This window comes from Chlorocebus sabaeus, chromosome 7, assembly GCF_047675955.1.
Source record: "Chlorocebus sabaeus isolate Y175 chromosome 7, mChlSab1.0.hap1, whole genome shotgun sequence".
Taxonomy (NCBI): domain Eukaryota; kingdom Metazoa; phylum Chordata; class Mammalia; order Primates; family Cercopithecidae; genus Chlorocebus; species Chlorocebus sabaeus.
The window spans coordinates 61349853-61377829 of NC_132910.1; the positions used below are offsets into that span (position 1 = coordinate 61349853).

The 27977-nt window shown below is 39.2% G+C and overlaps 1 protein-coding gene and 1 long non-coding RNA gene across 2 annotated transcripts in view; one reads left to right on the forward strand and one right to left on the reverse strand.

Moving 5' to 3' along the window:
- The window catches only part of LOC103236108 (uncharacterized), a 70826-nt gene that overhangs the window by 19199 nt on the left and 23650 nt on the right, over positions 1-27977 (reverse strand). The window contains exon 2 of the long non-coding RNA XR_498061.3: positions 4616-4788. This is a non-coding gene — a long non-coding RNA (uncharacterized lncRNA). The remainder of the gene's footprint in view (positions 1-4615; positions 4789-27977) is intronic.
- On the forward strand, positions 252-27515 carry LRIT3 (leucine rich repeat, Ig-like and transmembrane domains 3). The gene is made up of 4 exons (XM_007999532.3): positions 252-462; positions 3835-4307; positions 22296-22601; positions 24318-27515. The coding sequence occupies exons 1-4, from the start codon at positions 347-349 to the stop codon at positions 25457-25459; spliced, it is 2037 nt and encodes a 678-aa protein (XP_007997723.1). The 5' UTR covers positions 252-346; the 3' UTR covers positions 25460-27515.

Here is a 27977-nt window from a genome sequence, read left to right on the forward strand (position 1 = left end):
ATTATTTTCAACATTAAGTATATTTTTAAGGTGTAGTGGCAAGTACATCCAGAGGAAAGGGTATAGGCATTTTCTTGCAAATCTAGATATGGGTAACTATTGAAATTGCTTGTCATATGTTTGATTTTCATTTTCCTTAGAATGTGTTACTTTGCTGAAACCGTATTCAAAGGCTGGGTCAATTGATCTCCTGCAAGATACACTTGAAGGTTAAGTAACTACAGATCTCAGCTAATCCCGTGTAATCTGCTGTTACTAAATGGCTGTTTGTATTCCAGGCACACCAGTTTCTGAATGCTTAGGATTCCGTTTTTACCTTTTGTTTAAATAACCTCTAAAAGGAGCAATGCATCTCTTTGCATGTCTGTGCATTGTCCTTAACGTTTTGGAAGGAGTGGGCTGTTCATGTCCTTCACAATGCACCTGTGATTATCACGGCAGAAATGACGGCTCAGGATCAAGGTATGCTCCTCTGCTTTCTACTAAGTGTTCTCTTTATTTTGACAAAAAGGACCCAAACAAGAAAGCCTACTTTTGAAAACAAATGTTTGAGGATCAGAAATCACAGAAGAGAATGTTTAGTGTCCGTAAGCTCTAACGTAATTGTGTTAATACTGGTCACCTACTCCTTCATTGTTTTCATTTCGAGCAGTTTAACTCTTAAAGGTCTCTCAAGTTACTGGAAATTTCTAAACACATTCTGTGTTCCAAAATTTTTGTCATGCTTATGTTCGCAAAATGTTGCTTGAGATCAAACCGTTTAAAGGTGCGTGGCCAGCTCAGCTCTTGATTATTGAAAGGCTAAGAGGGCAGGCTGAACAGGAGCTGCGGGACATGCTCAGATCCTTTGCTTTCATGGCTCTCCACTTCCTTTGAGGATTATTCGTGTCAACTGAGTGGCAGAAAGAAAGATCTCAAGAGTGAAGTTAGAGAGGTTGATAGTTAGAATTTTTCCATTTTAAGCTGATGGAATTTACAAAATAAGGAAGATTGAAAAAGATACTGTCTGTTGCAGACACTGTAGGATCTCACAGAAGTTATTCAATCTCTAGGTTGTTTTAGCAACCTGTGTAGTGAGAGTACTTATTTGCTTGTAATGTGCATGAGGCCTTTTAGATATGTTAAATGCAAAACAGAACTCTTGCTAGCTAAACACAGTAGAACTTGAATTTCTTTTTATTTTTTCGAGACAGAGTCTCGCGCTGTCGCCTGGGCTGGAGTGCAGTGGCGTGATCTCGGCTCACTGCAACCTCCACCTCCCTGGTTCAAGTGATTCTCCTGCCTCAGCCTCCCGATTAGCTGGGATAACAGGCGTCTGACACCACGCCCTGCAATTTTTTTGTATTTTTAGTAGAGACGAAGTTTCACCATGTTGGCCAGGCTGCTCTCGAACTCCTGACCTCAGGTAATTCGCCTGCCTCAGCCTCCCAAAGTGTTGGGATTACAGGCATGAGCCACCGTGCCTGGCCTAGAACTTGAATTTTTTTTTTGAGAGGTTATTTAATAATAAAATCAGATTATTCGTGACTTGGTTGAAGTAAACAGTGTCTCAGACAAAATAATTTGTTAAAAGAATTGCCCAATTTATGTCTTATAACTTTAAACAAATAAATAATAACTAAGACATATTTGTGAAAAGCTTATCTTGTTATTGTATAAACTTTAAGCAATTCTTGGTATTTTTTGACATATTCACTGGGTGGTTAAAGACGATGAGGGAATGTAGCAAGTTAAAGGCCTACTTGTCCATAGACGTGCAGCAGTGAAGGATCAGGCCAGGGTACTTTTGAGAAACTATCACAGAAATGTTTCCTTCTTTGTGGTGACCCCATTATTGATGGATTTTATAAAAATTATAGAATATTAGGCCTGGCAAGAAATAATCTAGTTCAACCCCTTGTCAGTTTATAAGTGAAGAAACTAAACTGTATGGAGACCAAATGACTTGTCCTAGATCATGTAATTGTGTTAGTAACTAAGTTCATAAAGATGCTAAATCTTTCAGTGTACAAACTGGGCTTTCTTCTATGATAGCATGCTGAAATACTTATTTTACTTATTTATTTTTTTGAGACAGAGTCTTGCTTTGTCGGCCAGGCTGGAGTGCAGTGGCACAATCTCGGCTCACTGCAACCTCTGTCTCCTGGACTCAAGCAATTCTCCTGCCTCAGCCTCCCATGGGGCTGGGATTACAGGCATGTGCCACCATGCCCAGCTAGTTTTTGCATTTTTAGTAGAGACGGGATTTCACCATGTTGGCCAGGCTGGTCTCAAACTCCTGACCTCAGGTAATCTGCCCACCTCGGCCTCCCAAAGTGCTGGGATTACAGCCGTGAGCCACCGCGCCCGGCCAATACTTTCTTAATGAGTAGAAACTGTTACCATTCTGGTATAAAGTAGCCCTGAAATCTGTGATACAAAATAGAGATGAAAAGTAAGAGCTATCCCTACAGGATTTCAAAGATTCCATGAGTTCTTCTCCTGAAGTTATAGAAATGAGACAACACTACCACTACCACACAACCACTACATTGCAGCTTTATGCTGCTTGTGTCTGTTTACATTATGAGCTGGTTTTTCAAATCCACTTATTTAATGTGATGTGTTTCACTAAAGGATTATTTTATTGTAATTATTTACTGAATTTATAATGTGCTATAATTTAGATGATACTTTGCAAAACTTCTTATTATTTTTTGTAATTGAGATGAGTATCTCATAGGAGATAAAAAAGTCATTTTCCAGGCTAAAATGAATCTAAATTCTCAGATTCCTCATAGTTTAAATTTACACATGGGACAGTGTTGTTTTTCTTTCTTTTCTTTTTTTTTTTTTTTCTATTTTGAGATGGAGTCTCGGACTGTCACCCAGGCTGGAGTGTGCAGTGGCATGATCTTGGCCCACTGCAACCTCTGCTTCCGAGGTTCAAGTGATTCTCCTACCTCAGCCTCCTGAGTAGCTGGGATTACAGGCACCTACCACCACGCCTGGCTAATTTTGTATTTTTAGTGGAGTCGGGGTTTTGCCATGTTGGCCAGGCTGATCTCGAACTTCTGACCTCAGGTGATCCGCCCACTTTGACCTCCCAAAGTGCTGGGATTACAGCCATGAGCCACATTGCCCAGTGTTGTTTTTCTAAGCCTGTTTTATACGTGCCAACAAACAAGATCAAAATGTGACTTGCTGAAGGTCAGCTCCTAGTTTCTGGTTTATTCCTTAGGCAGAAAGCAATGTGCAAGTCACGTTGTTAAAACAGAGCTCAACTTTAAACATGTACTGTGAACACTTTTTTTCACCTAAATAAGTTATTCTCTTAAAAAGGATTGATTTATTATTTTAACAGGGGTTCTTTTAAAATGGGTCATTTCCTAAAGAGGTCCACTTTAAGTTGGAAAGAAGTGGTTTTGAAAGGTGGCTGTGAAACCCACTAGCTGGGTGGCTTTGGGAAGTTACTGAATGTTGTTGGGCCTCAGTTACTTTCCATGTAAAACCGAGGTTGTTGACAGTAGCAGCAAATACCTACTGAGTACATATTATGTGGTAGGAAGTTGTAGAGTTTTACATCCATTGTAATTAATCATCCATAACAGTGCCGTATGGGAAAATTAGGTTGAGACACTGGTGAAGTGGTTTTCCATGGCCACAGAGGAGGTGGCAGACCTTAGACCTTGGTTAGATTTGAACCAAGGCCCACCTTGGCCTCCCAAAGTGCTAGGATTACAGGCGTGAGCCACGGCCCGGCTGAAAATTGATACGTTTTTCAAATGAGAAGTATTTTTTTCAAATGGGTGTTGGAAAGTGAGTTTCCTCACATTGCTCATGTTGTGACACTAGGTTGGTGCTATGTAATGACATGGATATGAACGAGCTCCCTACGAACCTCCCCGTGGACACTGTGAAGCTTCGCATAGAGAAGACTGTCATCCGCAGAATCTCGGCGGAGGCCTTCTATTACCTGGTGGAGCTCCAGTATCTCTGGGTGACTTACAATTCCGTGGCCAGCATTGACCCCAGCAGCTTTTACAACCTGAAGCAACTGCATGAGTTGCGCTTGGATGGGAATTCCCTGGCTGCTTTCCCTTGGGCATCTCTGCTGGACATGCCCGTTCTGAGGACCCTGGACTTGCACAATAACAAAATAACCAGTGTGCCAAATGAGGCACTCAGGTATCTGAAGAACCTTGCCTACTTGGATTTATCAAGCAACAGACTCACCACGTTGCCACCAGATTTCCTGGAGAGCTGGTCTCATTTAGTTACAACACCTTCTGGAGGCCTGGACCTTTCCCCAAGCAGGATTATTCTTGGTAAGCTCGCAAGCCTCTGGGCTTTTCATCTATAGATACTTTGCTATGCATAGCTTTTGTTGTCCAGTCTTTTAAAATTTACTGGATTTGGCTTTTTACTCTGTAATTGCACTTTTAGTGGAATAGTACCTTATTAGTTAACGTAGGTCAAGTTACCTCTTTCCCCTGTGTAAGGTGAAAGGGCTGTGTGTGCGTGCACGCATGTGTGTACATACATGTGTGAAAAAGTGGAAGAGAACTTGAGTCATAAATGGAGAGAGGACCTCTTCTCTTAAAGAGCCTCCAACTGAGAGACAGAATCCACCAACCTGCATAGACTCTTGTGAGCACAGCATTGCTCCATACTCTGGTACCAGTTTCTGCTCAGTTGGCTTTTCAACTCTTCATTAGGTTCTTCAGGAGCAGGAGAGGGGCACTGGCATCTTTATGTGATAGCAGTGGCTTCATTAGTTAGGAAGAATAGCTTCTAAATTTCCTTAATCTAAAAGGAAATGGGGGAAACATCAGTTATTTTACTGGCCCCAAATGGTTCACCTAACTGATTTGGTCTCTTAGTTTAGCTGTGACTAGTTTTGGAATTTTGAACTTGGCCTTGTTTAGGTTCTATGTGTATTTCTCTGGGGTTCTTTTTATTATTATTTTTATATTTTATGTGCAGAATGTGCAGGTTTGTTACATAGGTATAAATGTGCCATGGTGGCTTGCTACACCCATCAACCCATCATCTACATAAGGTATTTCTCCTAATGCTATCCTTCCCCTAGACCCCTACCCCCCAACAGGCCCCAGTGTATGATGTTCCCCTCCCTGTGTCCATGTATTCTCATTGTTCAACTCCCACTTATGGGTAAGAACATGCAGTGTTTGGTTTTCTGTTTCTGTGTTAGTTTGCTGAGAATGATGGTTTCCATCTTCATCCATATCCCTGTAAAGGACATGAACTCATCCTTTTTTATGACTGGATAGTATTCCATGGTATATATGTGGCACATTTTCTTTATCCAGTCTATCACTGATGGGCATTTGGGTTAGTTCCAAGTCTTTGCTATTGTGAATAGTGCTGCAATAAACATACATGTGCATGTGTCTTTATAGTAGAATGATTTATAATCCTTTGGGTATATACCCAGTAATGGGATTGGTGGGTCAAATGGTATTTCTGGTTCTAGGTCCTTGAGGAATCGCCAGACTGTCTTCCACAATGATTGAACTAATTTACACTCCCACCAACAGTGTAAAAGCGTTCCTATTTCTCCACATCCTCTCCAGCATCTGTTGTTTCCAGACTTTTTAATGATTGCCATTCTAACTGGTGTGAGATGGTATCTCATTGTGGTGTTGATTTGCATTTCTCTAATAACCAGTGATGATGAGCTTTTTTCATATGTTTGTTGGTTGTATAAATGTCTTCTTTTGAGAAGTGTCTGTTTATATCCTCTGCCCACTTTTTGATGGAGTTGTTTTTTTTTTCTTGTAACTTTGTTTAAGTTCCTTGTAGATTCTGGATATTAGCTCTTTGTCAGGTGAATAGATTGCAAACATTTTCTCCCATTCTGTTGATCACTTTGATGATCACTTTGATAGCTTGTGATCACTTTGATAGCTTGTTGATCACTTTGATGATAGTTTCTTTCGCTGTGCAGAAGCTCTTTAGTTTAATTAGATCCCATTTGTCAATTTTGGGTTTTGTTGCTATTGCTTTTTGGTGTTTCAGTCACGAAGTCTTTACCCATGCCTATGTCCTGAATGGTATTGCATAGGTTTTCTTCTAGGTTTTTTATGGTTTTAGGTCTTACATTTAAGTCTTTAATCCATGTTCAGTTAATTTTTGTAGAAGGTATAAGGAAGGGATCCAGTTTCAGTTTTCTGCATATGGCTAGCCAGTTTTCTCAACCACATTTATTAAATAGAAAATCCTTTCCCCATTGCTTGTTTTTGTCAGGCTTGTCAAAGATCAGATGGCTGTAGATGTGTGGTGTTATTTCTGAGGCCTCTGTTCTGTTCCGTTGATCTATATCTCTGTTTTGGTACCAGTACCACACTGTTTTGGTTACTGTAGCCTTGTAGTATATTTTGAAGTCAGGTAGCATGATGCCTCCAGTTTTGTTCTTTTTGCTTAGGACTGTCTTGGCTATATGGGCTCTTTTTTGGTCTCAAATGAAATTTAAAGTAGTAGTATTTTCTAATTCTTTGAAGAATGTCAGTGGTAGCTTGATGGGGATAGCACTGAATCTATAAATTACTTTGAGCAGTATGGCCATTTTCATGATATTGATTCTTCCTATCCATGAGCATGGAATGTTTTTCCATTTGTTTGTGTCTTCTTTTATTTCCTTGAGCGGTGGTTTGTAGTTCTCCTTGAAGAGGTCCTTCACATCCCTTGTTAATTGTATTCCTAGGTATTTTATTCTCTTTTTAGCAATTGTGAATGGGAATTCACTCATGATTTGGCTCTCTGTTTGTCTATTATTGGTGTATAGAAATGCTTGTGATTTTTGCACATTGATTTTGTATCCTGAGAGTTTGCTGAAGTTGCTTATCAGCTTTGGCTAAGATGATGGGGTTTTCTAAATATACAATCATGTCATCTGCAGAGACAATTTGACTTCCTCTCTTTCTATTTGAGTACCCTTTATTTCTTTTTCTTGCCTGATTACCCTGGCCAGAACTTCCAATACTGTGTTGAATAGGAGTGGTGAGAGAGGGCATCCTTGTCTTGTGCCGGTTTTCAGAGGGACTGCTTCCAGCTTTTGACCGTTTAGTATGATATTGACTGTGGGTTTGTCATAAAAACTCCTATTATTTTGAGATACATTCCATCAATACCTAGTTTATTGAGCATTTTTAGCATGAAAGGGTGTTGAATTTTATTGAAGGCCTTTTCTGCAACTATTGAGATAATCATGTGGTTTTTGTTATTGGTTCTGGTTAAGTGATGGATTACGTTTATTGATTTGCATATGTTGAACCAGCCTTGCATTCCAGGGATGAAGCTGACTTGATCGTGGTGGATAAGCTTTTGGATGTGCTGCTGGATTTGATTTGCCAGTATTTTACTGAGGATTTTCGTGTCAATGTTCATCAGGGATATTGGCCTGAAATTTTCTTTTTTTGTTGTGTCTCTGCCAGGTTTTGGTATCAGGATGATGCTGGCCTCATAAAATGAGTTCCTCTTTTTCTATTGTTTCAAACAGTTTCGGAAGGAATAGCACCAGCTCCTCTTTGTACCTCTGGTAGAATTTATCTGTGAATCTATCTGGTCCTGGGCTGTTTTTGGTTGGTAGGCTATTTAATTACTGCCTCAATTTCAGAACTGGTTATTTGTCTATTCAGGGATTCAACTTCATACTGGTTTAGTATTGGGAGGGTGTATGTGTCCAGGAATTTATCAATTTCTTCTACATTTTCTAGTTTATTTGTGTAGAGGTGTTTATAGTATTCTTTGATGGTAGTTTGTATTTCTTTGAGATCAGTGGTTATATCTTCTATCATTTTTTATTAAGTTTATTTGAGTCTTCTCTCTTCTTTATTAGTCTTGCTAGCGGTCTATTTTGTTAATCTTTTTTTTTTTTTTAAACAGCTCCTGGATTCACTGATTTTTTTGAAGGGTTTTTTGGGTCTCTATCTCCTTCAGTTCTGCTCTGATCTCGGTTATTTCTTGTCTTCTGCTAGTTTTTGAATTTGTTTGCTCTTGCTTCACTAGTTCTTTTAATTGTGATGTTAGGGTGTCGATTTCAGATCTTTCTCACTTTCTCCTGTGGGAATTTCGTGCTTTAAATTTCCCTCTAAAGACTGCTTTGGCTGTGTCCCAGAGATTCTGGTACATCGTGTCTTTGTTCTCATTGGTTTCAAAGAACTTATTTATTTCTGACTTAATTTCATTATTTACCCAGTAGTCATTCAGGAGAAGGTTGTTCAGTTTCCATGTAGTTGTGCAGTTTTGAGTGAGTTTCGTAATCCTTAGTTCTTTTTTTTTTTTTTTGAGATAGAGTCTCGCACTGTCACCTGGGCTGGAGTGCAATGGCACTATCTCAGCTCACTGCAACTTTCACCTCCCAGGTTCAAGCAGTTCTCCTGCCTCAGCCTCCCATGTAGCTGGGATTACAGGTGCCCACCACCACATCCAGCACATTTTTTGTATTTTTAGTAGAGATGGGTTTTCACTAGGTTGGCCTGGCTGGTCTTGAACTCCTGATCTTGTGATCCTCCTACCTCAGGCTCCCAAAGTGCTGGGATTACAGATGGGAGCCACCGTGCCCGGCCAATCCCGAGTTCTAATTTGATTGTACTGTGGTCTGAGAGACTGTTCATTACGATTTCTGTTCTTTTGCATTTGCTGAGGAGTGTTTTTACTTCCAATTATGTTGTCAATTTTAGAATAAGTGCAATGTGGTGCTGAGAAGAATGTGTATTCTGTTGATTTGGGGTGGAGAGTTCTGTAGATGTCTATTAGGTCTGCTTGGTCCAGAGCCGAGTTCAAGTTCTGAATATCCTTGTTAATTTTCTGTCTTGTTGATGTTTCTAATATTGACAGTGGAATGTTAAAGTCTCCCACTATTATTGTGTGGGAGTCTAAGTCTCTTTGTAGATCTCTAAGAGCTTGCTTTATGAATCTGGGTGCTCCTGTATTGGGTGTATGTATAATTAGGATACTTAGCTCTTCTTGTTGCATTGATCCCTTTATCATTATGTAATGGGCTTCTTTTCTTTGTCTCTTTTGATCTTTGTTGGTTTCAAGTCTGTTTTATCAGAGACTAGGATTGCATCCCCTGCTGCTGCTGCTGCTTTTTTTTTTTTTTTTTTTTTTTCGCTTTCCATTTGCTTGGTAAATATTCCTCCATCCCTTTATTTTGAGCCTATGTGTGTCTTTGCACATGAGATGGGTATCCTGAATACAGCACACAAATAGGTCTTGATTCTTTATCCAATTTGCCAGTCTGTGTCTTTTAATTGGGGGCATTTAGCCCATTTACGTTTAAGGTTAATATTGTTATGTGTGAATTTGATCCTGTCATTATGATGCTAGCTGGTTATTTTGCCTGTTAGTTGATGCAGTCTCTTCATGATGTTGATGATCTTTACAATTTGGCATGTTTTTGTAGTGGCTGGTACCGTTGGTTCCTTTCCATATTTAGTGCTTCCTTCAGGAGCTCTTGTAAGGCAGGCTTGGTGGTGACAAAATTTCTCAGCATTTGCTTGTCTGTAAAGGATTTTATTTCTCCTTTGCTTATGAAGCTTAGTTTGGCTGGATATGAAATTTTGGGTTGAAAATTCTTTTCTTCAAGAATGTTGAATGTTGGCCCCCACTTTCTTCTGGCTTGTAGGGTTTCTGCAGAGAGATTTGCTGTTAGTCTGAGGGGCTTCTCTTTGTGGGTAACCTGACCTTTCTCTCTGGCTGCCCTTAACATTTTTTCCTTCATTTCAACCTTGGTGAATCTGAAGCTTATGTTTCTTGGGGTTGCTCTTCTTAAGGAGTATCTTAGTGGTATTCTCTGTATTTCCTGAGTTTGAATGTTGGTCTGTCTTCCTAGGCTGGGGATATTCTCCTGGATAATATCCTGAAGAGTGTTTTCCAACTTGGTTCTATTTTCCCTGTCACTTCCAGATACACCAATCAAACATAGGTGGTTTGGTCTTTTCACATAGTTCCATATTTTTTGGAGGCTTTGTTCCTTTTCATTCTTTCTTCTCTAATCTTGTCTTCATGCTGTTTCATTAAGTTGATCTTCAATCTCTGATATCCTTTTTTCCCCTTGATGGATTTGGCTATTGATACTTGTGTATGCTTCACAAAGTTCTCAGGCTGTGTTTTTCAGCTCTATCAGGCCATTTATGTTCTTCTCTAAACGCGTTATTCTAGTTAGCAATTCCTCTAACCTTTTTTCAAGGTTCTTAGCTTCCTTGCATTGGGTTAGAACATGCTCCTTTCGCTCGTAGGAGTTTGTTATTATCCACTTTTTGAAGCCTATTTCTGTCAATTTGTCAAACTCATTCTCCATCCAGTTTTGTTCCCTTGCTGGCGAGGAGTTGTGATCCTTTGGAGGAGAAGACACATTCTTGTTTTTGGAGTTTTCAGCCTTTTTGTGCTTTTGTTTTCTCATCTTCGTGGACTTATCTACTTTTGATTTTTGATGCTGGTGACCTTTGAATGGGGTTTTTGTGTGACCATCCTTTTTGTTGTTGATGATGCTATTTCTTTCTGTTAGCTAGTTTTCCTTCTAACAGTCAGGCTTCTCTGTTGCAGCTCTGCTGGAATTTCCTGGAGGTCCACTCTAGACCCTATTTGCCTGGGTATCACCAGCAGAGGCTGCAGAACAGCAAAGATTGCTGCCTGTACCTTCCTCTGGAAGCTTCATCCCAGAGGGGCACCCATCAGATGCCAGCCAGAGATCTCCTGTATGAGGTGTCTGTTGACCCCTGCTGGGAGGTGTTTCCCAGTCACGAGGCATGAGGGTCAGGAACTCACTTGAGAAGGCAGTCTGCCCTTTAGCAGAGCTCGAGTACTGTGCTGGGAGATCTGCTGCTGTCTTCAGAGCTGGCAGGCAGGAATGTTTAAGTCTGCTGAAGCTGCACCCACAGCCGTCCCTTCCCCCAGGGGTTCTGTCCCAGGGAGATGGGAATTTTATGTATAAGCCCCTGACTGGGGCTGTTGCCTTTCTATCAGAGATGCCCTGCCCAGAGAGGAGGAATATAAAGAGGCAGTCTGGCTACAGTGGCTTTGCCCAGCTGTGGTGGGCTCTGTCCAGTTTGAACTTCCCAGTGGCTTTGTTTACACTGTGAAGAGAAAACCACCTTATCAAGCCTCAGTAATGATGGATGCCCCTCTACCCACCAAGCTTGAGCATCCCAGGTTGACTTCAGACTGCTGTGCTGGCAGCGAGAATTTCAAGCCAGTGGATCTTAGCTTGCTGGGCTCTGTGGGGCTGGGATCTGCTGAGCTAGAACACTTGGGTCCCTGGCTTCAGCTCCCTTTCCAGGGAAGTGGACAATTCTGTCTCACTGGCATTTCAGGCACCACTGGGGTATGCAAAAAAACTCCTGCAGCTAGCTTGGTGTCTGCCCAAATGGCCACCCAGTTTTGTGCTTGAAAGCCAGGGCCCTAGTGGTGTAGGCGTCGGAGAGAATCTCCTGGTTTGCGGGTTGCGAAGACCATGGGAAAAGTGTAGTATCTGGACTGGAGTGCTCTGTCCCTCACGGCACAATCCCTCATGGCTTTCCTTGGCTAGGGAAGGGAGTTCCCTGACCCCTTGTGCTTCCTGGGTGAGGTGACGCCCCACCCTACTTCGGCTTGTCCTCTGTGGGCTGTACGCACTGTCTAACCAGTCCCAATGAGATAAGCCAGCTACCTCAGTTGGAAATGCAGAAATCACCTTCCTTCTGTGTTGATCTCACTGGGAGCTGCAGACTGGAGCTGTTCCTATTTGGCCATCTTGCCAGCCACCTTCTCTGGGGTTCTTAAAATGTAATCTCCTTCTACCAGTAAGTCCCTCTCTGCCTCTTCATACACACACACACACACACACACACACACACAATATATATATATATACACTCTCTATATATACACTATATATACACATATATATACACACACACATCTATCTATCTATCTATCTATCTATCTATCTATCTAGAGAAAGAGAGAGCGAGCTTTGCATGGAGTTCTGTACATGGTGAATGCCTAGAACATGTGATTGCCTGATTGAAATTAGTGAACTGGACCCTTTTCAGGGGTATCTATAGGCAGTGAAGCATTGTAATCTTTTGTATGAGACACAAGCCTGAGGCTTTGATCGATCAGTTAGATGTGCTAAAATTTTGTTCCACTTTTTCACCCAATAAGGCTGTGTTGTCCATTCCCAAGTTATTTTCATCATAGCTACAGCAGAGGTTATATTTCTCAGGAAGATGAAAGAACTTTTGGGCATTTGGCCAGTGAAATGACTTATAAGCCTTTTGGAGTACGAGACAACATAGATGCTAACTTCGTGCCAGGCATCCTTCCTGACCACTATCACATGATCAAATATTTGCTGAAATAAAGCACAAGTAAAATATATATTTGTAAAAAAGAAACTGCTGTAACAGCACTCACATAACTTTAGCATTGCTTTTGTTGAAATGTCAATGTATTTGGTGTTTACGAGTCTAAAAATATGACTAATAAGAACCAGGTAGAAAGAGGAAAACTCATATAAACTCTTCTTATATAGCTAGTTCACATTTTCCCCACTGTTCATCTAGTCCTTTAAACATTTTTTTGTTAGACAATAAAAGTACTATTGTAGAATGGGTTAGAGAATAAAATCACATTAGTTTAACTTAACAGATATTTGTGGAGTTCTTATTATATACACTGATAGGCACATGTAAACCTATACTGCGGTATTTATTTACTTTATTTAAGCCACCAATCTGAACCTTATGAGTAAGGTTAATAGCTAGAAGATTCTATTTCCCTACCTATTTTTCTAAGTTTCCTGGAAAGTAATTCTTGGTTCTAATAGAATTAACCCAATGGAGTAATATAGTAGAAAATAAAATTCAATTACTAAATTGCAATTAATAGTTTTCTAATGATCAGTTACTAACATTACTATGAAGGAGCAATTGATAGAACATTCATATTTTTCCCTTGGGAGTTAAATCTGGATATTTAGGGATCAAAGGGAAAGGGTTATGAAACTTTACTGTCCATGGGAAGTTACCTAAACAGTTTTTTGTTTTTTTTTTTTTTTTTTTTTTTTTTTTTTTTTTTTTTTTTTTTTTTTTTTTTTTGAGACGGAGTCTTGCTCTGTCGCCCGGGCTGGAGTGCAGTGGCCGGATCTCAGCTCACTGCAAGCTCCGCCTCCCGGGTTTACGCCATTCTCCTGCCTCAGCCTCCCGAGTAGCTGGGACTACAGGCGCCCGCCACCTCGCCCGGCTAGTTTTTTGTGTTTTTAGTAGAGACGGGGTTTCACCGTGTTAGCCAGGATGGTCTCGATCTCCTGACCTCGTGATCCGCCCGTCTCGGCCTCCCAAAGTGCTGGGATTACAGGCTTGAGCCACCGCGCCCGGCCACTTAAACAGTTTTAACTGCATTTTAGGGCCCAGAGATTTTAAAAGGTGGTAACTTGAAAATACTTCTGTATAACATTACATTTTAAAACAAGGTTGTATAAAAAACATTACCATGACTATGTAAAAATGTGCAAAGACAAAGACGGAAAAAAATTCACTAACTGTTTAGCTATTTTCTTTGGTTAGTGGGACATCTTTTCATTTTTCTATATTTCCAAAATGTTCTGCAATGATCATGCATGATAATAAATAACAAAGGATAGTTTGAAGCATGTTGAGTGGCAGCTGACCTTAGCAAAGCCATGTTTGATATGTTCGCAAAAGGAGAAGAAGAGAGGACTAATTGATGTGGATAAATCACACACAGAAAACTCAGTGTTTTCATCTGGAAAATGGTGATGGCAGGGTTTGCTCCATTTTGTTCACAGGACTGTAATGAGAAGAAATGAAATATTTCATGTAGCAGTCCTTTAGAATATGAAGTCTACAGTCTCTGAGATTATGCTTTTAGATCAACAATTATCTGTAGAAGTTGTGACTGGGATGGGAGTGTCCTATAAAGACTTCTTTGTTTGGCCTTTTTGTTATTCCAACAATATTTGAGCCTTTTAGTTGCATCACTGAATATAGTGATGAGTACCAGTCCTAGATTTTCTAGAACTTAGTGTTTAAGTATAGCAATTACATCTTTCCAGGTGTCCTGTAGAATTTGCCTCTGTGCTGTTATAGTGGGATAGAGTCTGCTTTTACTTAGTTTTTATTACTCTGTGTTGATTATTGTTAGCAGATGGAGGTTCTATTTGTAATAATAACACTAATAGTTAATTTTGATGGAGTTGCTCAATGCCAGGTCTGGTTCTTATACTTGACCTATGTAACTTCTAGTCTCACCTCAACCCTGTAGTAAATACCACTTCACGCCCATTTTACAGATGAAAAAAATGAGACACAAGTTAAGACACTTGCCCAGATGCACTCAACACATAGTGGTGGAGCTGAGCTTTAAGGACAGGCCATCTGGTTCCAGAACCCAGGCGCATCTTCCCTTCTTTGTAATGCAAAGTATATAATAATAACACAGTTCCTTTCTTCATATATGCATTACTTTATTGATCACTTTAGATCCATATATTTATGTAATAAAAAAATTAAGGTGAGGTTTTTCAATTACTCTTTCTCTTCTACAGGAGTAAAAACATCAACTTAGTAAAATTGTCCTTTATTGTATCCATGAAAACTTAAATTGTTGCCCCGCAAATAAACATTGGAATTAACTATAAAACTAGGTTTTGATTTGCAATGCAGGTAAGTTTCCATGGCCTCTTTCTCAAGATTAAGTAAATATTTACACAGGCATATTCCGTAAGTCCTGACACTGTTTGTCTTAGCGAAAAAGGCCTGTGGTAGGATAAAACATGAAATGCTTTTTTTTTGGGTGTTGTTTTACTTGTACCCAAATTTGCTGAATTATAAACATGGGCTCTTTTCCTATTTGAAATGGAGATTGCCTGAAGGGTGGTGGCAGCCCTAGTATTTCCAGACTTTTCTAAAATGGTGTTAATTTAGTTCAAAAAACACTTATCAATCTCTGTGGATGTGCCCCACCCTTTTTTTGGTTTGAGGAAACAAATCCGCATAGGTAAGACTTATGCCTTGCTGGGTGCTCTAATCCTCACCTTCTTTCTATAGCTAGTAAGAAGGCAGAATCAAGTTTCAAATTTACAGTTAATCTCCAAAGCATCACTCTTTACTTTTTAAAACCTTGTTTTTAATGGAGACATTAAGGTATACTTTGCATAGGTGGAATGCAGGATTTAAGTCTACAGTTTGTTAAATTCTGATAAATGTATACCCTTACGTAACTTACACCATTATCAAGATACAGAATATTTCCATTACTCCAGAAACTTCTGTGTTTCTTTCTAGTCAATCTTGCCTCACCTATTTGAATTTTCATTGCTATAGGTTAATTGTGTCTGCTCTAGAATGTTATGTAAATGGAATCATATAAAATGCACCTTTGTGCCACGCTTCTTTCACTCAGCATTATGTTTTTGAAAATCATCCATGCTGTCGCATGTGTTGGTGGTTCATTATTGCAAAATTGTATTCAGTTGTATGAATGAAGCAATTGTTTATCCTTTCTCCTGATGTTGGACACATGGGCTGTTTTGAGTTTGGGGCAATAATAAATTAAGCTGCAATTAACATTCTTGTACAAAGCTTTTTGTGGCACATGTTTTCATTTCTCTTGGATAAAGTCCTAGGATTGAAATTGCTGGATTACAGAATGACTATATGACTGGGCGCAGTGGCTCATGCCTGTAATCCCAGCCCTTTGGGAGGCCAAGGCAGGCAGGTCAGTTGAAGTCAGGAGTTTGAGACCAGCCTGGCCAATGTGGCGAAACCCCATCTCTATAAAAAATACAAAACCCCGTCTCTATAAAAAAAAAAAAAAAAAAAAAAAAAAAAAAGTCAGGTGTTGTGGTGCATGCCTATAGTCCCAGCTACTCAGGAGGCTGAGGTAGGAAAAACCTGGGAGGCAGATGTTGCAGTGAATTGAGATCACGTCACTGCACTCCATCCTGGGTGGAAAAAAGAAAAGGAAAAAAATAATGGCTATATGTATAACTTTTAAGGAAACTGCCCATTTTCCAAAGAGGCTGTATAACATTATACATTCCTATTAGCATTGCATGACAGTCTGGTTGCTCCGTATCCTCACCAACAGTTGATGATGTTGGTCTTTTTCATCAGGAAGCAGTATCACAATGTGATTTTTAATTTCCGTTTCCCTAATTATTAATGGCATTAGCCAGATTTTCATTTGCTTATGGGTCACTGTATATCTTCCTTTATGAACTATCTTTTGCTTAGTTTTTAAGGGTTATTTGTCTTTTCTTTATTGAATATAAGTCTTTTGTCTGTTATATGCATTGTGAATATTTTCTCCAAGGCTGACTTGCCTATTTATTTTTTCCTGGTGTCTTTGGTAAAAAAGGTTTACATTTTGATGACATTTGATTCATTAGTTTTTTTCTTTTATAGTTAGTGCTTTCTGTGTATCATCTAAAAAATATTTGCCTACCTCAAAATCACAGATATGATATTTTCTTATTGTTTTAGCCTTTATACTCAATTTTTAGCTGTATATTCTTAGCTCTTAAGCTTATAGCTGTTATCTGTCTCAAAATAGTTTTTGTATTGTGTAAAGTAGGGGTTGAGGTTTACATGCTTGTGAATATGTGTCCACTTGTTCCAGCACCATTCATTAAAAAGACGTTCCTTTCCTCACTGAATTGTTAAACACTGTTGTCTCCACAAAGCTGAGTAGGCATAATCTTTGTCTTCAAGGGCTTATAGTCCTCAGAATAACTTTTGTACAAAAATTTATTGCTCACTTTTCACACAAAAATAGCACATTTAGTCCAACTATTCTGATGCATATAAATATTATTCTTTTAGAAAGGATAAAGTTCACTTGGCCCATCCAAGAATAGTTATATAAAGTCAACTAATTAATGCAAATTAGTGTAATTTTAGTTGATGTGTTGCCTTGAAGGAATGCAGTACAAGTAACAGTTTAACTTGAGAGAGTTCTCTTACCTTTGTCCTCAGAAGAAAAAAAACACTTAAATGTATTCAGTTCTTGGATCACGATTTTTATTCAGGTTTTAAAATTTGTACCTTTGACCTTAGATGTTTCAAGCTGGAGTAAATAGGCATTTTATTTTTGAGGGATTTAAAAATATTTACATAACTTTTATATATAACCAGTTAAATTAGTTTTTAAAAGAATTTTCTTTCACCATTAATACATTTTTTAATAATTTCAAAGCATGAAATAAATTGTTAACATTATAGCTCTTGAATCTTTCCCTATGCAAACATTTATACTCCAGATAGTGCTGCTTTAACATTTTTAAATTTTTAGTTTATTTTAGTTTGAAAGAGTATCTCACTTTGTCACCCAGGCTGGAGTGCAGTGGCGTAATCACAGCTTACTGCAGCCTCAACCTCCTGGTCTCAGTTGATCCTCCCAATTCAGCCTTCTGGGTAGCTGGGACAACAGGCAAGTGCCACCACCATACCTGGCTAATTTTTGTATTTTTTGTAGAGACAGGATCTCGCCATGTTGCACAAGCTGGCCTTGAACTCCTGACCTCAAGCAGTCTTCCCACCTAGCCTCACAAAGTGTTGGGATTACAGGTGTGAGCCATTGTGCCTCGACATTTTTTTATTTGTAGATAATAGCACTTATGACTGCCACTGTGACTCTAAATGTTTTTAGATGGCAAAGAGATGAGTTATGATAGAAAGGGTGTTAGATTATGATGCTAAAAAAAATCTGGGATGTAGGATTCTAAGCCATTTACAAAGTCAAGGTAGTAATATCTTTGTGCTTTGGTTTCCTTTGGTGTAAAATTGGAAGAATAATACCAGATTCCAGAGGTATGGTATAAGGCATAACATGGTGGTTAGGAGCTTTAACCACTGTGGTGGGTGGTTAAGAGCTTTAACCAGCATGGTGGTTCAAGATCAGGATGCTGAAGTTCAAATCCTGGCTGTCCAATTGTGTGACCTTGGGCATATTCCTTAAGCTTCCTGAACCTTGGTTTTCTCATCTTTAAAATGGGGATGATAATAGTACTACCTATCCCATGCTTTTGTGAGGATTGAGTCAGACTATCCTTCAGATGCTTAGTGCTATTGTTCTTTGATCTCCTGAATCTCTGCGTGTCTGGTGAGCAGAGGCAGACATTGATTACCTTTTATCCTGCACTACCTTTTCAAGGATTACCTTTTATTCTGCATTACCTTTTCAAGCTGTTTTCAAGAGAACAGCTTTGGAGGTTGAAATATATCTCCTTCCAGAGCAAAGGGTAAGTATGCTTACTACCCAGTATAATAAAGATGTCTCCCTTCAGTGCTGTGAGCAATGAACTCCTTCAACCCTGAGCAGGAGTCTTGTGTCTTCTACCAACATCCATAAAATGATGGCAGGCAAACTTGCCCATATCTGAGGAGTTTCCCAGGATGTTGACCTCTCAGTGCTAAAAGCAAGAAACTCCTGGGCAAACTGAAATGAGTTGCTGGCAAACTGGAATAGGTTGGTCACCCTGAAGTAGGGTCAAATCTCAGAGCCTCTGCAGTTTTGGGCAAGCACAGTCTTTGCCACATAGGAAGCAATCAGCAACTTGTAACTTGCATTGCTAGTATTATATAAAGAAAAAAATCTGGCATAAGTTGAAGTGTTTTCAAAATATGAAATAGTCTATACATAGTATATGACTGAATAAATTTGATGTGCTGGCAGATTTAGAAATTAATCTTAAAATCAAATCAGATAGCTATGATGAGCATAGCTTTTATATATAGAATATTGACACAAATTTTATAGATATAAAATATAAGTAATCTTTTATTTCAATATAAGTGTTTTAGTATCAATTTATGAATTCTTACTATATTAAGGTGGGTGTTTACATGTTCCTTTCTAAATTTTTTGACTGTTTTTATCTAACTTAAAATATCCCCTCTCCTCCTCTTAGGCACCATGATAACATCCCTTTGCCCTAGAGGACACTTGCCAGGGTGCGTCCTGTGCTCTTCTCTTCGCTGGTTTTATCTCTCGCTCAGGGAGCAGACACATGATTGGATCCTCATTTTGAGATTTTATTACTTGTGAGAGGCAAGCCATATATTATTTCATTGATTTCTTGCAAACTACAGCTCACAATTCTGACAATACCAATTGATAACAACATTTTTAATCTTTTATAAGTTTTTGTAGAGGTTATTGGCATGTTACACACAAACTGACCTGATTAATTTGTTAAATTGTGTGGGTCACAGTCAAACAATCTAATTCCAAATTTAGTTCTTTATAATAACATTTACATGTATATAAGCAAAACTGGTTAATGTAAAAAGTACATATACAAAGTAAAATAAACTACTGAAGGGATTTCAGCCTTTGGAAGAGGTTAGTGATTCCCCCTCCCCTCAATTTTAATAAGTAAAACCAGTTATATTGTTTATAAAAGGAGAATTGACTACTTTTAGTCTGTATTATAGTCAAAGTTGATAAACTAGCTTCACTTTGTATGATATTCACATTTGAACTGTGTATCAGTGTAGACATAGAAAAGTCACAAACTTGAAAGATTTAATGTTTAAAAATAAGCACTATTAGGAGAGTCTAGATCCACAGATTATCTTTAGCACCTCAATCAATAGAGATTAAAATGTTACAAATTAGGCATTCTATCATATTCTCCTGCTTTTTACTGAGTGATGATGGATTTTAGTGTTAGTTTGTTGTTCCATCTATGGTTTCTTTTAGTCTATGATCATTATTTTTATTTTATAGGCAGATAGAACATTACGGGTATAAAAAGCTCTAGCATGTATCTAGTCAACTCTCCCATTTTGCTGAAGAGAAAACTGAGGCTCAGCAAGGTTGCATCATCCAGGTCACAGAATTAATTAATGGTTGAGCCTCATCAGGAACCCAGGCACAGTAAAGTTGGTGAGAATGTCATTTCCTGTTACTTTTAAAATTTCTCTTTCATATATTTAAATCTGGCCTTCATGTATCAGGTCAACTAATATGAACAATAATGACTGAATATCTAATGTGGTATCTGGTGGTGAAGTGGGTTTTTGAATGTCTATGAACTGACTGCATTATTATAGGTGTTTCGGTATCTATCAGATCATATCTCCACCATTACTTATGTACTTGTTTTGAATTCTTTCTTACTAGACGTACAGATTGTATTACATTTGGTTTCTTTTGTTAAGATCAAGAAAATATGGACTCTAGTATAGGGAACATGTTTTATGTGTATGAAATGTGTTACTTATTCAGAGATTGAAATGACTCATTCAGAGATTGAAATGACCAATATTTTACAAAAGATTTTAAGTACTGTGTTCAGCAAGAAAGTTTAAAGGTCACAGAGATTCTACTGTGAATAAACCATTGTTCAAGGTAATTTCCATGAATTATGTAATTAAAAATTCATGCAACTCTATGAAAGAACTACTGCATTCTATAGATGAGGCTGACAGAGGTTGTTATTATAGATATCTACTCATGGGAGTGAAGCTTGATAGAACCGAGATTTCAGCCCAGACATTAAGTTCCAGAGCCACACTTAGTCATAGCAATATAAAATAAGCCAGAAAGTCTGCTTATCACATAATATTGGATGAAAGAGCCAACAGTTAAGATAATAGAATTCAAATTAATATTGATTCAATAACTAGGTATAGATTAACAACATTAAATATAAGAGGAAAAGTTTAAAGTTATTCACCCATGGAAGAAAAGCATACTTCTAAAACAGGAGATGAAAAAGTAAACTTTTACCAATACTGGCAGAAAAATATGAGCCAGTCATGACTTGCTATTATAATTTTTAAAAAGTATAATAAAAATCTAGAATTTATGAACTAACAGTTACATTTCCACCATGGTTAGAATTTGTAAAATTGCAGTTCTGTCTTTTCTTCTCAATTTATAATCCACTCCATTAGTAAAAAGCTATAACCACAAATCTCTGTGATAAATTTTTTTCTGTCTTGGGCTTTATATGAGGCTGTTATGGAACATCACTCCTAAGATCCTAGAGAGACTTTTGCCTGACAGAATGCTCTAAAGCTCCATTTTAGATCCTTCTGAGATTTTAGCACAAAATTTTATGGTCCCACCTGGATTTGATGTTTGCTCTGAAGTTCTATCTTAATTTGAGAATTTTGGAGAGGCCGAGAATAAGAAACAATTTTTTAATTGAACTCAACAAGTTTCGGTTCCTTTATATTTAACAGTTCTTCTTTAACTTTGCCTCTCCTTTATATTTTATTACCTGAAACACACCAGGGAGTAGTTTGAACAGTCTTTGTGGAAATATCCTTAGGTAGACCACATTGCATTGAATATGTTTTTGACTTTCCATGTGGACCACAGGTGACAGTGCTGCTAAACTTTTTGCTACTCCATAGCAAAGATCCTCTTTCCTCTAGTTTCCAGCAACATTTTCCTCACTTTTCTTCAAGCTCTCACTGATAGCCTCCTTGAAGGCCCAAAGGCTTCTGCTAACAATTCTGAAAGTGAGACATCCTGAAGATGCTTGCAACCGGAAGCTGTCCGCTAACCGCGTTGCTTGCAGCTGATTCTCTCTTGAAGGAATATTGAGCAAGTCACCTTCATGGTCACCACATATGACATTCATGCCAAGCCACGCTCTTGCTTCCACCAGCTTTTTAGGCTTCTCTCCCGCCATTGCCAGCATCTCACTCCGTATTTTTTGCCACACAAAGCTTGCATTACCTCAATACACCTTCAAATCACATAAAACCATAACCTATTCCAGGCTGAATTTGGTGCCTCTGAGAACCCTATAACACTTACAATACTGTAGGTACTTTCATAACACCTTTGAAAGATCTTTATTACTGTATTGTGGCATTCTGTGGTACCTGGATTAAAGTTTTAGCTCTGATACTAATTAGCTTTGTGACCTTGGCCAAGTTATTGGGCCCCTCTGAGGCCTCATCTTTAACATAGGGATAGATGAAGTCTGAGCTTCATCATTAACATAGGGATAATAATACCATTTTTCTCATAGGATTATTGGGATTACATGTGATAATACAGGTAAGTGCTTAGAAGATAATCTAGCAGAGTAAATGCTCAATAAGTATTAGCCATGATTATTAATGATCTGAACTAATGGACAGGATATATTCATCGGGATTGCTGGATTGCAGAGCAAAACTGACATAAAGGTGACTCTGCTTCATCCCTCAAAGCACTTCTGTTTTTAGGGAGATAGTGTAGATCCCTACCTTCTCAAGAGGTAGGACGTAAACTGAGTCATCAGAATTATCTTTGTCAACCTTTCCCACCTTCTGTTTTAGGTCTACAGGACAATCCTTGGTTCTGTGACTGTCGTATTTCCAAAATGATCGAGTTGTCAAAGGTTGTTGACCCTGCTATAGTGCTTCTGGACCCACTGATGACTTGCAGTGAACCTGAACGCCTCACAGGAATTTTGTTTCAGCGGGCTGAATTGGAGCATTGTCTGAAACCATCAGTGATGACCTCAGCCACCAAAATCATGTCTGCTCTGGGCAGTAATGTTCTACTGCGGTGTGATGCCACTGGCTTCCCCACCCCACAGCTCACATGGACCAGATCTGACAGCTCGCCAGTTAATTATACAGGTACTTTCTTAATTCAGCCCCATGATCAAAGGAGTTTATTAAGCTCTGAAGTTAACATCATGTTTTGTGTGATTTGAAATTAGCTAGTTAACACTAATAAAATATTTCAAGATTATTGGGTGCAAGGGATTTTAAAGGTACATTTTATTGGTTAGTATTCTCCTCAGTTTATCTAACTACCTAGATAAAATTAGACAATCTAAACTCTTTTTCTTAGGTAGAATGAAACAATGCAGTGAATGGATCAATGGCAGACAAGGCCTTTGTCTTGCTTCATCATCTTGGATACAGCTCACTTTAAAATGTACAACTATTACAATTTTTTAAAAAGGGCCTTTTGCTGGTCGGGTGCAGTGGCTCACGCCTGTAATCCCAGCATTGTGGGAGGCCGAAGTGGGGAGATCACCTGAGGTCAGGAGTTTGTGACCAGCCTGGCCAACATGGTGAAACTCCATCTCTACTAAAAATACAAAAAGTAGCCGGGCTTGGTAGTGTGCACCTTTAATCCCAGCTACACAGGAGGCTGAGGCAGGAGAATCGCTTGAACCTAGGGGGCAGAGGTTGCAGTGAGTCAAGATTGCACCACTGCACTCCAGCCTGGGTGACAGAGTAAGACTCCGTCTCCAAAATAAAAAAAAAAAAAAAAAAAAACGCCGGGTGGAGTGAGGCTTTTGTACAAGTCTCTCATTTTTGAATAATTATTTAAATAATAAATTACATGGAGACCTTATTATGAATCAAAAAGTATAATTTTTAGAAATATTGATTATATAGACTTTTCAGATTCTAGTGTGACAATATGCATGCTTTGTACCCAGTTTCAAGAGTGTTATTCTGACAATTAAAGTGATATATTTTTAAAACTCTTCAAAATTAAACTAAAATTCAGGTTGAAATGATGAAACCTGGTGGAAATAAAGAAGTTAAGGCCTACTGTTCCTATATATAGGTAGTCAATGGTCCACAGTTTCAGCTTGTGAGTTAAGTTTTGGGTTACTGGGATATTGTTCTGTGCATTATTATTCTTTGAAAAGCTTCTGAAATCAAGACAGAATGAAAATATACCCAGATATCAGAGTCTAGGATAGCAAAATTCTGATTTTTTAAAAAATTATATGTTATTCTGCAAACAGAAGAATCCATGATTTGCTAGTTTATCTAAGTTAAATATAAATCATTCCAAATACAAATGATGACTCTGCCATGCCAGAAAATGATCCGCTGTACCTCTGGCTAGAAGGATATATGCATTTTATTACCGTGAAAACATATTATAAGCAATACTTATGTAAGGTCATATGATAAACATTCTGTAGAATCGCAGTGACTTAAAACTGAAAGGGACCTTTGAGATTACTTTATTTCATCCTCTTATAAATGCAGAAACAGAGGCCTAAAGACAGGAATTGACTTATTCACAACCACATGCTATTTAGTGGGCAAAAGTTTCTAAAACCCAAGTCTCCTGATTCCCAGCCTTTTGTCTTTTAGAAATACTATTCCCTATACAGACCTCACAACACCTGGCAGCTCCTAGACCTTGATGTAAGCAGTTTGCAGAACCATCGCCCACTGTCAGAGACTTGCAGGGTGCCATTTCCCTCTCGGTTTCTGTGAGAGATGCATGTAGAGCGGATAATTGTTTCCTCCTTAGTTGGCATGGTTGCTTGAATTTTCCTTTTGTTTCTCACAGAGTATATATTTGTTTTCTTCCAGTAATACAAGAATCTCCAGAGGAAGGAGTCAGATGGTCCATAATGAGCTTGACAAGCATTTCTTCCAAAGACGCTGGGGATTACAAGTGTAAGGCCAAAAATCTGGCTGGGATGTCAGAAGCTGTGGTTACTGTGACAGTGCTTGGCATTACCACAACTCTGATACCACCAGACACTTCTGAAAGAACTGGAGATCATCCTGAGGGGGATGCACAGCCGGGATCTGGAAGATCTACATCTGGATCTAGCGCATCATCGTATCCTTGGTCCTCTTCCTTCTCCTCGACATCTTCTTTTTCTGCTTCTACTTTGTCCCCTCCCTCTACTGCTTCCTTCTCTTTATCTCCTTTCTTCTCCTCCACTGTTTCTTCAATCACAACTCTGAGCACAAGCATCTCAGCCACCACCATGGCCAACAAGCAATCATTCCAGCTCCACCCAGATGGGAAAAGAAATTTAAAGGCAGCAAAGAGTGGAAGTAAGCTTCCTCCAGCCAGCACAAGTAAGAAAGAAGAGCTGGCATTGTTGGATCAAACAATGCTTACGGAGACTAATGCCACAATAGAAAACCTCAGGGTGGTCAGCGAGACTAAAGAGAGTGTGACATTGACGTGGAATATGATCAACACCACACATAACTCTGCAGTGACTGTGTTGTATTCCAAGTATGGTGGGAAGGACCTGCTGCTGTTGAATGCAGACTCCAGCAAGAACCAAGTAACCATAGATGGCTTGGAACCTGGTGGGCAATACATGGCCTGTGTCTGTCCAAAAGGAGTGCCTCCCCAGAAAGACCAATGCATCACCTTTTCTACCGAAACAGTAGAAGGAGATGATTCTCAATGGTCTCTCCTTCTCGTGATGACCAGTACTGCCTGTGTTGTTGTCTTACTATTGATTTGTTTCTTGTTGTACAAAGTTTGCAAACTGCAATGTAAGTCAGAACCTTTTTGGGAAGATGATTTGGCAAAAGAGACTTATATCCAATTTGAGACCCTGTTTCCCAGGTCTCAAAGTGTAGGTGAGCTCTGGACACGAAGTCACAGGGATGACTCAGAAAAACTGCTGCTTTGTTCGAGGTCAAGTGTGGACTCTCAGGTGACTTTTAAAAGTGAAAGTTCCAGACCAGAGCATTATTGCTAAGGTTGTGCAGCTCAGGTGCATGTTTAATAAATGTACAATTTATACCCTTAAATTAGCATCTAAGGGCATAATTGACCCTAGGTTTGGATGACTTTTGGACAGATTTTCACATTGTGTGTGAAAATCACAAATGGAATGCTTTTAAGTGTGTTTAAAAAATAGGATGGGACCTCTGAACTGAAAAGACAAATAACGTTGATTTTTTTTCTTGTGTGGAAAAGGTCTACAGAAATAATTTTTAGAGTGTTGCTTACTAAATTGTTAATACTTTTTAGGGTACTGTTTTAGTTCTTAAAAATAAGTTCATATGAAAGTAGCAAATGAGCTCTGTATTTAAAAATACAGTTTTTTGAGTAACGAGGAAACATTAGCAAAACCAGCTAAGCCTTGATGTTTATTCATGTTCGAAGTGCATTATGGCATTTTCTGTGGACGTTTTCTGACGTTGCCTAATGGAGAGTGTGGGATCACAAAGGATTTTTCGTTCACTAAGGTTAAATCTAACTCATGGGGGAGGGAGGGCTCTGTCTCTTCATACCATTATACATTGTAATACTATAGAGTTGTGTTCATATTGCATGTAAGAAAAATTTTTGCTTTTCTTTAGAAATATAGGTATTAGTAAAAGTAAGTATACAAAGAGGATTATGACAAATAGACCATTTCTTTAAAAATGGTAACTGTTGCATTGAAACATATCTGCTGACAGATAATATGGATATTTAAAAATAACTTTAAATCAGTCTTTTAATATTTTGCTATTTGCTCTTATTTTCTCTCTTCTTTCTTCCTTCCTGGTCTTCCCTCCCTTTCCTTCCTTCATTCCTTCTTTCTTCTGCTTTGTCAGAAGATATACAAGTGGCCAAAGAATCACAAGCCAAGCAGTTTGTCTTCTGCCATATTATCTTTTGATTTCTGTTGATAAAGAAAAAGCTTTTGAAATTACTTACTGCCCTTTGAAAGTCTGTTTTAGAACCCCAAAGGATATTTGAGGATTTTGAAAGGGAAGCCTCAGTAGATTCATTTGGTTAGACTCTTTTCCTAGGTTAAAAACATCGGGGAATTTAAATACATAGGAAAGGAGTTCATAAATAAAAGTTAGTTTTTTAAGAAAGGGAATATTTTAATAACTGTAGTGTACTATAAGAGACATCTTGTGGCTTTAAGATTAATGATAGTGATAAGACCCACTCAAGCATCTCACAGGGCTGATATTACATGCAACTTAGCAGGATGCAACCTGACCCAGGGATTTCCAGGAGACAAGGCCACCTCAGCACAGATGCAACTTTCATAAATCTTAGAACAAAGCCTACCCTTACTAGATTAAACCTGCTCTATGAAAGAAACACTTGGTAATTGACCCAGACTGAATACATGTATAAGAAATGGGAAAGATCTCCCAAACTCTGAGAATGGTCCTCAAATAGAAGCCCTCCTAGTCAGTTGGTCATCTGACCTCTGACTATATCCGGCCCATGACACCAGCCAACTCCTGCTTTCCTTGAGGATGAAATTTAAGTAAGTCAATGAGTGACGACACCCATTTCTATAGGAGGATCAAGGGAGAGTGGCCAGGGCCTGGCTGTGATCGAGAGATTGGGTGAGATCTGAGGAACACTCTACAGTGGGTCTGGCAGTTTTTGTTCTATTTTCACATCTGTTGCTGCCTTCTACCTTCACTTCATGCCTCTGTTTTGGAGGTAGACACCAGGCAAAATTTGCCAAAATTACTTGTAAGACCACTCTGGTCCCACAGGAAGGTGGGCTCCTAGGAGGAGGGTGGTAGGAATGCTGTAAGCTGGGGGACACCCTGGGCTTGAAGAGCCACCCACCAACTGGTGTGTCTCTAGCCTCAGCTATGGGAGAGGAGCTCCCCGTCCCCAAAGGTCCTGGCATCATGACCTCACAGACCAAGAAGGCTCAAGTACAGCTTCTCCACAGAAAGCTTATCTGTTGCCCGCCAACCGGGGAAAGAGACTTCTCCAACAGACCCCTGGTCTAATGCTGTTAGCAAAGTCACCAAATCACCAACAGGCCTGTTGCTGCTATCTCTGTTCCTCTGCATGCTCCCAGTGAGACAGTGCAGCTTCCCCAGGGCTTTACCACCCCTACAATGCCTACTGGGTGCTGCTGGCAGCAGCCCATGTGCAGCACATCCAAATCACGGGGCTCCCTCACCTCAGAGCTGCCACTCTGCACCTGGCTGACCTGGAGGCCTGTGAGCTGCTGTGTGATCATCCTGAGTGCGCCAGATTACCCCCAGTGGCACCACAGGCATTGCCAGTCACCTCCTGGCCACAGTTAAGAAAGCAGCTGCCACCTCCAGAAACAGCTAGGGTGAGGAAGAACAAATCCCAGATCCCAAAGCAAGCACTCTCTCTAGCAGGACTGGGTTAGTAACCATCAGAGTTGGTTGTTACAAAGTGAGGTTCCTCCTTGTCTTGGCTCCCTTTGGCACACTCTGCTTCCTTTTCCATTTCTCTGCCATGCTGTGACATGGCAGAGGCCTCACTGG

Excerpts from the sequence above, each read along its gene's own strand:
- LRIT3 (XM_007999532.3), top strand. The coding sequence starts at position 347 with ATGCATCTCTTTGCATGTCTGTGCATTGTCCTTAACGTTTTGGAAGGA. Across the intron at positions 463-3,834 it reads AATGACGGCTCAGGATCAAG|GTTGGTGCTATGTAATGACA; the intron begins GTATGCTCCTCT and ends TTGTGACACTAG. Across the intron at positions 22,602-24,317 it reads CTCGCCAGTTAATTATACAG|TAATACAAGAATCTCCAGAG; the intron begins GTACTTTCTTAA and ends GTTTTCTTCCAG.